At 40.2% G+C, this 13451-nt stretch overlaps 1 protein-coding gene across 3 annotated transcripts in view; it reads left to right on the forward strand.

The window, feature by feature from the left end:
• The window catches only part of Eif2ak3 (eukaryotic translation initiation factor 2 alpha kinase 3), an 85890-nt gene that overhangs the window by 43535 nt on the left and 28904 nt on the right, over positions 1-13451 (forward strand). Inside the window, exons 5-10 of one of the 3 annotated variants that reach the window (XM_004660561.2) lie at positions 2232-2466; positions 2637-2799; positions 4507-4647; positions 6392-6514; positions 9089-9309; positions 12043-12155. In XM_004660561.2, the coding sequence (XP_004660618.2) occupies positions 2232-2466; positions 2637-2799; positions 4507-4647; positions 6392-6514; positions 9089-9309; positions 12043-12155 (996 nt within the window). Of the gene's footprint in view, positions 1-2231; positions 2467-2636; positions 2800-4506; positions 4648-6391; positions 6515-9088; positions 9310-12042; positions 12156-13451 lie in introns of those variants that run through there. The other 2 variants (XM_045152832.1, XM_045152833.1) reach the window with 2 other exon arrangements.

Below are 13451 nucleotides of genomic sequence, written 5' to 3' on the forward strand. Positions count from 1 at the left end.
TAATGGCCCAGGTTCAGTTCCCCAGTACCCACATGAAGTCAGATGCAAAGTGGTGCATGCATTTGTGGAGTTTGCTTGCAGTGGCTGGAGACCCTGGCACACCCCTTCTTTCTGTCTCTACTTCTCTCTTTCTGCTGGCAAATAAATAAATAAAAATTATTTTTTAAAAAAATACAACATGGGCCCTAAGTTCAAATTGGCTTCATGGGGCCAGAGAAATGGCTTTAGTGGCTAACGCCTTCAAAACCTAATGACCCAGGTTCAATTCCCCAATACCCACATAAATCACAAAGTGGCACATGCATCTGGTGTTCGTTTGCAGTGGCTGGAGGCCCTGGCCCACCCCATTGTCAATCTCTCTGTTTCTCATTCACTCAGTGTGTCTGTCTCTTGCTCCTTAAAAATAAGTAAATAAATAAAAGATACTATTTTCAAATTGGCTTCATGGTTTTGAAGCCAAACTGAATTATCACCATGTGCTTCGGATTTGAGAGTCCCATGGAATGACTGTATTAGCTCAGTCTTAGGTTCATTAATACTTTCCATAGTGATGTCACTCATGAAAGTTCTTGACAGAAAGCTGATGAGCCAAAATTAGTACATTTCTTTTGAGGGTCAGCTATTTGACTAAGTAGTTGACTAGTAGTTTCATACCTAGTCTTAATGGTTCTAGTTTACTTTATCTATTACTTTATTCTTGTGCTGGGGATCAAATCTCCCAAGACATTACACACAATAGGTGATGCCCTACCAGTGAGCTATATAGTCTCAGACCCCAATTCTATTTTTATTTTTCTATTAACAACTTCTATAATTATAGACAATAAACCATGATAATCCCCCCCTCACTTTCCCCTTCACAGTATCATTATCATATCCCCTCCTCAATCACTCTCTATTTTGATGTCATCATCTTTTCCTCCTATCACGATGGTCTTGGGTAGGAAGTGCCAGGCACTGCGAGGTCATGGGTATCCAGGCCATTTGGTGACTGGAAGAGTGCATCGTAGGGAGTCCTACCCTTCCTTTGGCTCTTACATTCTTTCCACCACCTCACACAATGGATCCTGAGCCTTGGAAGGAGTGATAGAGATGTTTCAGTGCTGGATACCCCTCTGCCAGATCCCAATTTTAGAATTTTGATAGTTTTTCGTTTCCTTCTTGAAATAATAAACCCCTTATGTAATTTCTGCGTTTAAATATGTGATTAAAACATAGATGTTGTGCCAGATCTTTTCAGCTGAATATAGTGTTTGAAATTGCCTATAGTAAAAATAGCTTTAGATACCATCTTTATTTTTTAAATATGTTTTATTTATTTGAGAGAAAGAGAGAGAGATTTTTAAACTGAACCAGACAGATTTTATGCAGTCTGAAGCAATATAATTGCTTTGTTTTTCCTGAAAGTTGTGTTTTCAAACACAGTTAAAAGGTACAGACTTTTTCTACTCTGGCTGGACTGAGAATAGGACTTTGCATCTGCTGAAGCCTAACCTTCACTCCTGATGGGATTTGTTCAGTGTGAGTGCTCAGGGGGAGCTTAGGCACCACAGGAACAGAAGGGCAACTGAACAGAATTATGAGGTACCCACATAGCAAGAATGTAGGGTTTCTGAGATTCATGTTCTCTCTCTCTGTGTGTGTGTGTGTGTGTGTATGTGTCAATGATATAGCCCGAATGTTTTACTAACAGTAAAGGAATTATTGTCCTTTATGGGTAAGGAGCCCTTTTTCTATCAGTTGAGATCCAACACTGGTACTGAGATGGTTAAAGTGAGCTGAAGTTGCCTCTTTCAGGCCATGCCTCAATGTGGATCTAAAAGTGAATGGCGTTCACCTTATCTTTTACATTTGTTTATTTTACTGCACTTGAATGAAATGTACCCATGTAATTAAAAAATAAGGCAGACTTGTGGCTCTTTTTTTCAGAAAAATCTCTGTGATTTATAAGTGCAAACATTGTTAATTTTTTGAGAGAACATCTGTTCCATAACTGATTCCAGTCCACAAACCTCAGAACCCTGTTTCTTAGGAGTCCGGACACAGCTCTCACAGGCCCTCTTGTGGCGCAAACCAGGAGAGCGCTCTTTTCCAGAAAGTTATGTTGACTTGTTCTATTCCTCAGTACAAAATTTGGGTAGTTACTTCTTTAATCTAGAAGAGTTCTGTATTATTTAAACCATCCCTTTATTTAAATATAAACTTCTAAAATACACCTTTGTAAATTTAAGGTGGAATTTCAGTGTTGGCCACTTTGAACTTCGGTATATTCCAGACATGGAAACTAGAGCCGGATTTATTGAAAGCGCCTTTAGACCCAGTGGAAACAAAGAAGAGTCTAAAATTATTTCCGATGTGGAAGAACAGGAAGCCACCATGCTGGACACAGTAATAAAAGTTTCGGTTGCTGATTGGAAGGTTATGGCGTTTAGTAAGAAGGGCGGACATCTGGAATGGGAGTACCAGGTACCTGGAGCCACTGAGAACTTATAAATGTTTCCTTCTGTCTGTTATACCCAACACATACGGATGGAGAGAAATAACTGTCATTTTGTATTTTGTGATTTTGAAAAATGTGTGATTTTAAAAATTTTTTTGCAAGTAACCTAAAAATAAAATTTCCCAATTTTGTTTAGTTTTGTACTCCAATTGCATCTGCCTGGTTGGTTAGGAATGGCAAAGTCATCCCCATCAGTCTTTTTGACGATACAAGTTATGCACCTAATGAGGAGGTGTTGGAAGATGAAGAAGACATTGTGGAAGCTGCCCGAGGAGCCACAGAGAGCAGTGTGTACTTGGGTAGGTAGACTGCTCCGAGCTAGTGGCATAAGTTCATGACTCCTTCCTGCTTCAGAGGGCCACTTGTCGTTGCAGTTGCTCAGTGCATTCTTTCATTTGTTGTCCTTACCTTTCTTTCACATATTTGGATTTGCATTCTTACAGTTTTTCTACTTACCCAGTTCTGAAACTTGCTTATTATAGTATGGTCTTTCCATCTGAGACCTACACTAGAAAGTCTTAGGAATACTGTCATTGTGCAGCATGATGTAAACTTGCTTTGTTTCTTCAGAGGTCTACAACTATGCGTTAGTTGGCTCTCCCCATGGAAGTAAGGGTTTGTTTGTTTCATTGCATCTAAACAGCTGATCTGAAAACCAAGCAAAATCTAGTGTTATTCTGAGTAAATAAAGAAGCATTCCAACAATAATATTGAAAACTCATGAGTCTATTTGAATTAGTTTGGGTCATTAATTCTTTTTTTTCTCAATTTTTATTAACATTTTCCATGATTATAAAAAATCCCATGGTAATACCCCCCCACTTTAATTCTTACGACCTATACCACTGAAAACAGGAATTTGAAGGAAAAAATATCACACATTTCCTGGGGAGATGGCTCAGTGGATAAAGTGCTTGCCGTACAAGCATCAGGGCCTCAGTTTAGCCCCCCAGAACCTGCATAAAATGCCAAATGTCAATAATTCCAGCACTAGGCGGGCAGAGAAAGGAGGATCCCTAAGACTTACTGGCCAGCTAGACTAGTTGAGTGGGCAGATTGTGATTTAGCAAAAAGCCCTATCTCAGTAAATAAGGTGAGGAGTAGTAGACACACCCAACACCTGCCTGTGCCCCCCCACATGCACACGTACATCCATGCTTGCATGTGTAACTACAGATACAAACATGCATACACACCATAAATGCCATGCATGTATTATGACAGTATTTGGCAGTAATAGTTCTAGAACTATAGGGGTTTAGATAAACTCTCTTAAAGAAGAAGGCTCCTTCATCTAAACTATTTCTTTTTTAAAATATTTTATTTATTCATTTGAAAGAAGCAGAGAGAGAGAGAGAATGAGAATGGGTACACCAGGGCCTCTGTCCACTGGAAATGAACTCCAGACACATGTGCCACCTTGTGCATCTGGCTTACATAGGACCTGGGGAATGAAACCTGAGTCCTTAGGCTTTGCAGGCAAATACCTTAACCACTAAGCTATCTCTACAGCCCTTATTTTTGAAACATTCTATTTGAATGCTTTTCTGTGATTACAAAAAATGTGTTATCATATACACCTTTTCTGTTTTTGTTGAGTAACTGTTGAGTCAAATTTAAGTACTTTGAGCGTCTTTCTTCTTTGAAAAGATCTATATACCACACAAGAACAAGAAGAATCAATGTGAATGTATTAAAGCAGAGCTATACTTGTAAAAATTCTGTGAATAAGCACTGGGGAAATGGCTCAGCAGTTAAAAACACTTGCTTGCAAAATCTGCCAGCATAAGTTCAATTCCTCAGCCACCCATCTAAAGCAAGGCCCCACCACACAGCCAAAAAATGTAGCTCATATCTACTGTTTGTTTGCTATGGCAAGAGACCCTGGTATGCTCCTGCAGGCATGGACATGTGCAAATAAGTAATAATATTTAAAATAATTAAATTAAACATTTAAAAATAAATAAAGCTTCAATAAATAATTGACAATTTTCTGGTTGATTTAGGAATGTACAGAGGCCAGTTATATCTGCAATCATCGGTCAGAATATCAGAAAAGTTTCCCACAAGTCCCAAGGCCTTGGAATCTGTCAATAATGAAAATGCAATTATTCCTTTGCCAACAATCAAATGGAAGCCCTTAATTCGTAAGTGAATTATAAGCTGTGAATTATAAGGTGCTTTTGTGTGTAGAGGCCCAATCTTTTTTTTTTTTTTTTTTTTTTTTTGGTTTTCCAAGCTAAGGTCTCACTCTAGCCAGGCTGACCTGGAATTCACGATGGAGTCTCAGGGTGGCCTCGAACTCACAGCAATCCATCTACCTCTGCCTCCTGAGTGCTGAGATTAAAGGTGTGTGCCACCATGCCTGGCTAGAGGCCCAATCTTAACTGTCTTTGTTCCAGATAACAACTATTATATATCATCTGTTAATTAATTTTAATTATCATCTAGAGTATTTCTTCTTGGAATCAATAGTTGCTTATTTAGAAATAAGTGTTAATAAACTATTTCTCTGTGCAACTTAGACAAACTGCTAATCATTCATTAACCATGCCAAAATACAATTTAGCTCCCAATATGTTATATTGAGACTAGGTGGGGCCTGGGATATAGCTCAGTCAGTGAGATGTTTGCCTTGTAAGCATGAGGACTGGAGTTTGATCCCCAGTACCCACATAAAAATGCCAGGCATGGTGACACACACCTGTAATCCCTACATTGAGGAAGTGGAGACAAGAAGATGCCTGGGGCTTGGTGACCAGGAAGTCTAAAATAACTGTTGAGCTCCAGGTCGATGGTACTCAAAGGATGTGGACAGCATTTTGAAGACAACCAGGATCGTTTGTCTTCTGGCCTCCACACGTATGCACCTAACGTATGCACCTACACAGGTACAAACACCCATTCACAAGCAGTAAACACAGAAGAGTTAGCAGGCTGGAGAGATGGCAAAAGAGTTAAGGCACTTGTCTACAAAGCCTAATGAACTGGGTTTGATTTCTCAGTGCTCACATAAAACCAGATGCACAAAGTGGTACATTGATCTAGAGTTCTTTTGCACCAGCTAGAGACCCTGGCATGCTCATTCATATTCCCTCCTTCCCCCTGTCCCTCTCCACCTTCTCTCTCTCCTTGCAAATAATTTAAGAAAAAAAAAATTTTTAAGAGTAGGTAAGCTGAGTGTGGTGGCACATGCCTTTACTCTCAGCATTTGTGGGGCGTGGGGAAAGGCAGTAAGATCAGGACTCCAAAATCATCTTTGGCTACATAGTATGTTTGAGGCCAGCCTGGGCTACTTGAGATCCTATCTAAAAAAAATCAACAACAACAACAACAAAAACCTAGGTAAATGACCTGATTATCACATCATATTCTTTGAGACACATAAGTGAATTAAATTCAAATACTGGACCACCTCCTTTGTTAGTTATCTTTCCATGTCTATTATATGTTTTTCATTGTACATCTCATATTTTAATTGCTTCTTGGGTTTCACCCTAGCCCAGGCTGACCTGGAATTCACTATGTAGTGTCAGGGTGGCCTTGAACTCATGTCTGTCCTCCTACCTCTGCCTCCTGAGTGTTAATTGCTTCTTTAGATGACTTACATGCTTGTTTTGAGATAGGGTTTCCATGTGTTGCCCAGGTTAATCTGCACCTCCCCAGTTTCAAGTACACCTCCCATCTGCACCACCTGGGACAGCAGGAGTGTATGTCCAGCCTTTTGTTCTGTATAGGTCTATGTACTTTCAAACAACAAGAGCATTTGGACCATTTGTTTGACCTACGTCTTTGAGCTAACTGACTGTGGTGAATATCATTTTGTCACATGAATGAGCCCACGCCTTTTCATTAAACTGATAACAATTACTGTTTATCATTCTCTTTTAGATTCTCCTTCCAGAACTCCTGTCTTAGTAGGGTCTGATGAATTTGACAAATGTCTAAGTAATGACAAGTTTTCTCATGAAGAATACAGTAATGGTGCACTTTCAATCTTACAGTATCCATATGGTAAGTATCATTAATCCTGGATTGAATACCCAAATTTTATTTGTCTTGTTCTGTCATTTAAAATTGTTATAATAGAGTTCAAATGACAGTAACTTGAACCAGCACATAGAAGACTATTTTAAGAGGCAGTACTATGGGTAGTGGGTAAGCGCATATAAGCCCTGTTGTAGACAGCTCCACATTGCTGGGGTGAACATTCAACCAGGCGCAGTTTAAGGAGGAGGGGATTTATTTCGCGCTTACACACTGGCGAGAAGGCCCATCAGTGATGGAAGACACCATTTCCCTACATCCAAGAAGAGAAATAACCAAGCAGCCTGTAAAAACCAAAAGCAGGACCAGGGGTAGTGGCGCACACCTTTAATCCCAGCACTTGGGAGGCAGAGGTAGGAGGATCACTATGTGTTTGATGCCACCCTGAGAGTACATAGTGAATTCCAGGTCAGCCTGGGCTAGAGTGAGACCCTACCTCAAAAAACAAACTTAAAACAACAACAACAACAAAAAGCAGCAAGTACAAACAGATAGCAGGGAGCAGGGACTGCACCAGAGGAAATCAGATCTGTCCCCAAATACACATTAAGGTTGGAGCCCGGATCTGCCCCCAGTGATACCTCCTCCAACTTGGCAGCTAGATAACCAAGTTGCAAGCTTTAATAAAACACCTGAGTCTACAAGGGACATACATGCAAACTGTAACATGCCCCAAGGCCAGATTGCTACAGTGCAAGTCCAATTTGGCTTTATACTAGCATGAGTACACCTGATTTCCTGTATCTGAGTTTTTTTTATCTATAAGGCCCAAGATTGTAATCATAGTATCTATTCAGTGGATTCTTGTGAGCTAATGTGTGTGAAGTTTCAATAAGCATGTGGCTCAGCACATCATAAGTGTTACAATATGATTTATGGCCAATATTGTAAAAAATACTAGTTCTTGTTACAAGCTCTCATGTAACCATCAGCTTGATGCTCCCTGCAGGTTTAATGGTTAGGAGTCAGTGTTTTTTCATTTATTGGGCTATGTAATAATAGAGTATATAATAGTCTGTATCTTGAATTAAAAAAAAAAAAACCAGGTGGATATGGTAGCAAAAGTCTGTAATTCCAGTACTTGGGAGACAGAAGCAAGAGGATTATAATTAAATAGCTTGGACTACATAGTGATCCCCTGTCTCAAAATAATGATAATTAAAAGAAAAACACACACAGGTAAAAATGCTATAAAGTTAGAATACTTTAATTTCATTCTAAGAAATTAATGCAAAAATCAAAAATAGGTGGAAGTTAACATGAAATGCATTGCATTGTGGTAAGCAACAATATTTTTAAATATTTATCTTTTTTTAATTTTTTATTTATTATTTGAGAGCGACAGACACAGAGAGAAAGACAGATAGAGGGGGAGAGAGAATGGGCACAACAGGGCTTCCAGCCTCTGCAAACGAACTCCAGACGCGTGCACCCCCTTGTGCATCTGGCTAATGTGGGACCTGGGGAACTGAGCCTCGAACTGGGGTCCTTAGGCTTCACAGGCAAGCGCTTAACCGCTAAGCCATCTCTCCAGCCCTAAATATTTATTTATAAGCAGAGGTAGTGAGTGAGTGAGTATGGGTATGCCAGGGCCTCTTGCTGCTACAAACAGATTCCAGGTGCATATGCCATTTTGTGTATCTGGCTTTACATGGTTATGGGGAATTAAACCTGAGCTGGTAGGCCTTGCATGCAGGCATCTTTAACCACTGAGCCATCTCCCCACCCCAAAGAAGCAATTTTTAAAATTTAGAATATATTCACCGGTTGAACAGTGCAAGATTTTTAATAGTCCTTAGCTCTACATCAGATAAAAGCATAGATTCCTCATTGGTTACCCTACATTCTAAAACTGAAAATGATTAAATCAATGAAAGTATAGAAGGCTGTGAGCTGGAGACAGCAGATTGTATCTGAAATTGATCAAAAGGCAAAATAAAAGGAAGTATGTGATCTCCCCATGTGCAGCGCAAAATAGAAAGTAAAAGAGATGTGCCACTTTCTGGGACAAATTCATTTTGGCAGTCTGAAGCAAACTGAAGAGTATGGTGGAACTGTTATCCTATAATTGCATGGTGAAATGTGGTATTGTGCTTGTGTCACCTTGTATATCTGGCTTATGTGGGACCTGGAGAGTCGAACACGGGTCCTTAGGCTTCACAGGCAAGTGCCTTAACTGCTAAGCCATTCCTCTACAGGCACAAGGTTGCACATGTGCACAAGTTGGTTGCATCTAGAATTCTATTACAGTGGCTGGTGGCCCTGGTGTGCCAATTATCTCTTTCGTTCTTGCTCTCTTGCATGAAAATGGAAGGCCAGTCTGTTGGGCTTGCCTCAAAAATGAGTATTTAAAAAAAAAAAAATCTTTTTTTCCAAGATAGGGTCTCAGTTTGGGGTGACCTGGAATTTACTGCTTAACTTCAGGGTGGCCTTGAACTCTTGGTGATCCACCTTGGGAAAATAGCTGAGTTTTCACAATTAAAGATGGAGCTATTTTAGTTTATCTTACAACAAAATACCCTTTCACTCTTTGTTTTTAAGATAATGGTTATTATCTGCCATATTACAAGAGAGAAAGGAACAAACGGAGCACCCAGATCACAGTCCGATTCCTGGACAACCCGAATTACAATAAGAATATCCGCAAAAAGGATCCTGTTCTTCTCTTGCACTGGTGGAAGGAAATATTTGGAACAATTTTGTTTTGTATTGTAGCAACAACTTTTATCGTACGCAGACTTTTCCATCCTCAGCCTCACAGAGTAAGATGTTTAGAATTTGATGTATTTCAAAGTTTGGATGTTATAGAAAAATAACTGGGGAGGGGAGTTAGTGTGTTTAAATTGTACATGAAAATTACTGTTGTTTATATAGTTGTATATCACTTAAGAAGAGTTATTCTTGGAAACATATCATTAGGCAGTTTCATCCTTGTGCAAATGTCCTAGAGTGTCATTACAAACCTAGAAGGTCTAGCCTACTTCACATCCAGTCCAGACAAAATGTACATACAGCCTGTTGCTCCTAGGCTACAGTCCTGTAATCCTTGTTACTATGCTGAATACTATTAAGTGTCTTAGGCATCTAAATATAGAAAAGACACAGGAGAAATCTTACGTGACCACCATTGTGTATATGGCCTGTTGATAGCTAAAAGGCTGTGACACTGAGACGTGGCTGCACTCTCATTTCTACGTACTCATCTCTACTTGGTCCTCAACCCACTGTGGTCTGGCTCCCCCCCCTGCCATCCCAATGAAGCTTCCTTTGACAGTCTGGGATGATCCTGTTAAGTGCAGTGGACTTTTGCAGTCCTCTGAGCCAGCCTCTCTGTATTTGACTGTGTTGAATACCTCTCTTTAGCTTTTGCTGCTCAGCTTTCTTGACACCATGCTTTCTTGGTTCCTTCCTCACTTTCCTCAGCTTGTCCCAGTCACAAAAGTACACCTCAGGCTCACTCTTTCTAGTTCATTCCACAGACTGTCCTTAGATGGTCTCACTTCCCCTACTTTCCCAACTCTAGTCATCTTATAAACAGATTCCCACAGCTTCTTTGTTTTTCTTTTTTATTTGAGAGAGAGAGAGAGAATGGGCATATCAGAGTTTTCAGCTGCTACAAATTCCAGTTGTGTGTGTCCCCTTGTGTGCATGTGTGACATTGTGTGCTTGCGTCACTGTGTGTGACTTACGTGGGGCCAGGAGATTCGTACATGAGTTCCCAGGTTTCACAGGCAAGCACCTTAACCACTAACACATCTCTCCAGCCCTTGTTTCTTTTTGAGACAAGGTCTCACTCTTCAAGCTGACCTGGGACTCCTAACAGTCTTTGTCCTCAGCACTGAGCTTACAGGTGTGAGCTCAGATCCAAATCCTTCCTCTAGAGCAAATGTCTAGTGGGATTGACACAAGTAGCTCAATGAGCAATGCCTCATCCCCACTGGCATTTTTCTCTCTGTGAAATGGCATGCCAAACCTGACCAGAGCCAGAGTCAGAGTCATATTCTCCTCTCCCTCATCAGTCACCAATTCGTTGAGCTTTCTTCTGTATATCTTCAGTGTTGTTGTGGTTTCCATACTTCAGTTTCTTTTTCATGGTACAAATATCATTCCACCTTTTCTGCATTGCTAAAATAGCTTTTAACGGGTCTTCATGCTTCTTTCTCCCTGTTTGCAAGCCATTTTTCATACCTCACTCTACCTGTATTTCCTGGCTTTAAAACCTCTAAAAACTAACTCCTCATTGTTAGGATAAAGTTCAGCCTCCTTAAGACACAAAAGGTTCTAAATGAGTCATACCCTGGTTACTCATTACTCATCTTTCCCTGTACCAGGGCCTCCTCCTTCCCCTTGTGCATAGCTGCCATGCTGAACTTACTCTTCCAGAAACCATGCTTTCCCTAAGCCCAGTGGTGCTCATCCTCTAACCTTGCCTCTGAACCTTACTCCCCTAGTCTTTCTCTTCCCTCACACATGACTAAGACTCCTGCATATCCTTTGAGTTTGATTCTCTGCCTGTGTCCAAGTGCACCTTTTCCCCCTTACTGGAGTTTTTCATAGTTAGTGCCTAATTTGTCACTCCGCCTATACATTATATTCTGAAGAAATGGGGCTGGTGAGCGTGTTTGCCCCCAGCTTCCCAGTCCCTTACACAAAGCCTGGCAGGAAAGCAGTCCAACACTGAGTAAATGAACCTCAGTCATCACCACTCTTGGCCGTAACAGGTATTAATGACCTCTGGAAAATATGAAGACATGTTGCAAATGAAACATTGCTAAATTCAATTTCCCATTATCAGAAGCTTTTTTCTTTTTCTTCTTTTTTTTTTAAATTATTATTTTTTTTTTTTTTGAGGTAGGGTTTTTTTACTCTAGCCCAGGCTGACCTGGAATTCATTATGTAGTCTCAGGGTGGCCTCCAACTCATGGTGATCCTCCTACCTCTGCCTCCCAAGGACTGGGATTAAAGACGTCCATCACCATGCTGGGCCCATCAGAAGCATTTTTAAAGCATTTCCAAAGTAATTGGGAAAGAAGTAACTATAGGGTTGCCTAAGAGACTGCATTCTTCTGTGGGTACTGTCTTTCTATCTAGTTACATATGTGTAATGTAAGCCACATTATAAAGAAACAAAATCCCAAGCCAGGCATGGTGGCACATGCCTTTAATCCCAGCACTCGGGAGGCAGAGGTAGGAGGATTGCTGTGAGTTCAAGGCCACCCTGAGACTCCATAGTGAATTCCAGGTCAGCCTGGACAAGAGTGAGACCCTACCTCGAAAAACTAAAAAAAAAAAAAAAAAAAAAAAAAAGAAACAAAATCCCTTTAAAGACTTGTCTTGGGAAGACGAATGTTTTTCTTAATTATAGTAGAGTAAAAGGCTATAGCTTCTGTTTTTAAACTACTTTTTAATTTTTCAATACTATTTTGTAACCTAAGATTGTTGGCTAACTTTCAGTGATCTTTGCACTGGTAGTGATTTTGTTTTCACCTTATTAGCAAAGGAAGGAATCTGAAACTCAGTGTCAGACTGAAAATAAGTATGATTCTGTAAGTGGCGAAACCAGTGACAACAGCTGGAATGACATAAAGAACTCAGGATATGTATCACGGTAAGCATCTTAGGAAATATCTGTGTATCTTCATAGTTTCTGATAGGTGCAGTTATGAAATTGAATCCTAGCATTTAGAGACTGTAGGCAAGATGATGATGCACATATGACATTATTTTTTTTGGAAGATAATACAATTGGCCCTCCAGGAGTAGGCATGAACTTTATAGGCCTTTGCATTTGGGGAGATGAATTTGTCCTGAGGTAGCCTGACTGGCTATTTTTAGGAATGCAGATTATTACTCTTCAGTCCCTGTGAATGTAATTGGCCCATGGAGGGTTGGGATCTATTATATATCTCCTCCTTAACACTGTTCTCTAACCAGCTGAGGCAACTACTAAATTAATAAGAGTGCGCAAATCACAAGGTAATAACTTACCTTTGTAAGAGATACATAGAGCATCTAATTTAACTCTTTCCCCTGTGGCTGTAATAATTTCCACAGTGTACATATATTCATTTATTCACTTATTAATTCATACAGCTTTTCAACAGAGTCTTGTTAGACCTTTGATTTGCCAGCAACACAGTGGCATTGAGACAGGTGAGCCACATACAACTACCGAAGACTAAGTGAGATTAAGTTTAAAGAGCTCAAAGTACTGTGTGGACAGAGCTCTGGGAACTTAAGGGTCTAGGAAAGCATCACAGAGGTTGTAAGAGATAAAGATGAAAAACAGGGTTTCATTAAGTCCAAAGATCATCCCAGGAGGGCAGATGGCATGAGCAAAAGCCTAGAGCTGAGAGTTTGGCACACTGACCAGGACAGTGCAGGTCAGGCCACAGAGGGAGATAGCTGAGATGCGGAGCCGTGAGGGACGATGGTGAGCGAATTTCTGTCCATCTGCCTCTGTGGTGAGCACCTTGCTGTGTGAGACCACCTTGCCAATGTCGTCTTCAGTTCCTAGAAAGATTTGCTAAAAATGTACTAAAATATCATAAAATTGGTTAAATTTCTGTTCATAAAATTTATAGGCAATGACACCGGGCATGGTGGTGTATGCCCTTAATCCTATCACTTGGGAGGCAGAGGTAGGCGGATCACCGTGAGTTCAAGGCCAGCCTGAGACTACATAGTGGATTCCAGGTCAGCCTGAGCTAAAGTGAGACTCTACCTTGAAAAACAAACAAACAAAATATTATAAGCAATGAAACACCATTAAAGAGTCCAAAATAATATAAAAAGCAAAAGATTGGAAATTTGAGAATAGATGCTCAGGTAACTAGAAAGTTTTGGATCAACAGGTCAGTAGTATAATTGCTATAAGAGCAAGTGATTGACAGGTAATTTCCAA

Source organism: Jaculus jaculus, chromosome 6, assembly GCF_020740685.1.
Source record: "Jaculus jaculus isolate mJacJac1 chromosome 6, mJacJac1.mat.Y.cur, whole genome shotgun sequence".
Taxonomy (NCBI): Eukaryota; Metazoa; Chordata; class Mammalia; order Rodentia; family Dipodidae; genus Jaculus; species Jaculus jaculus.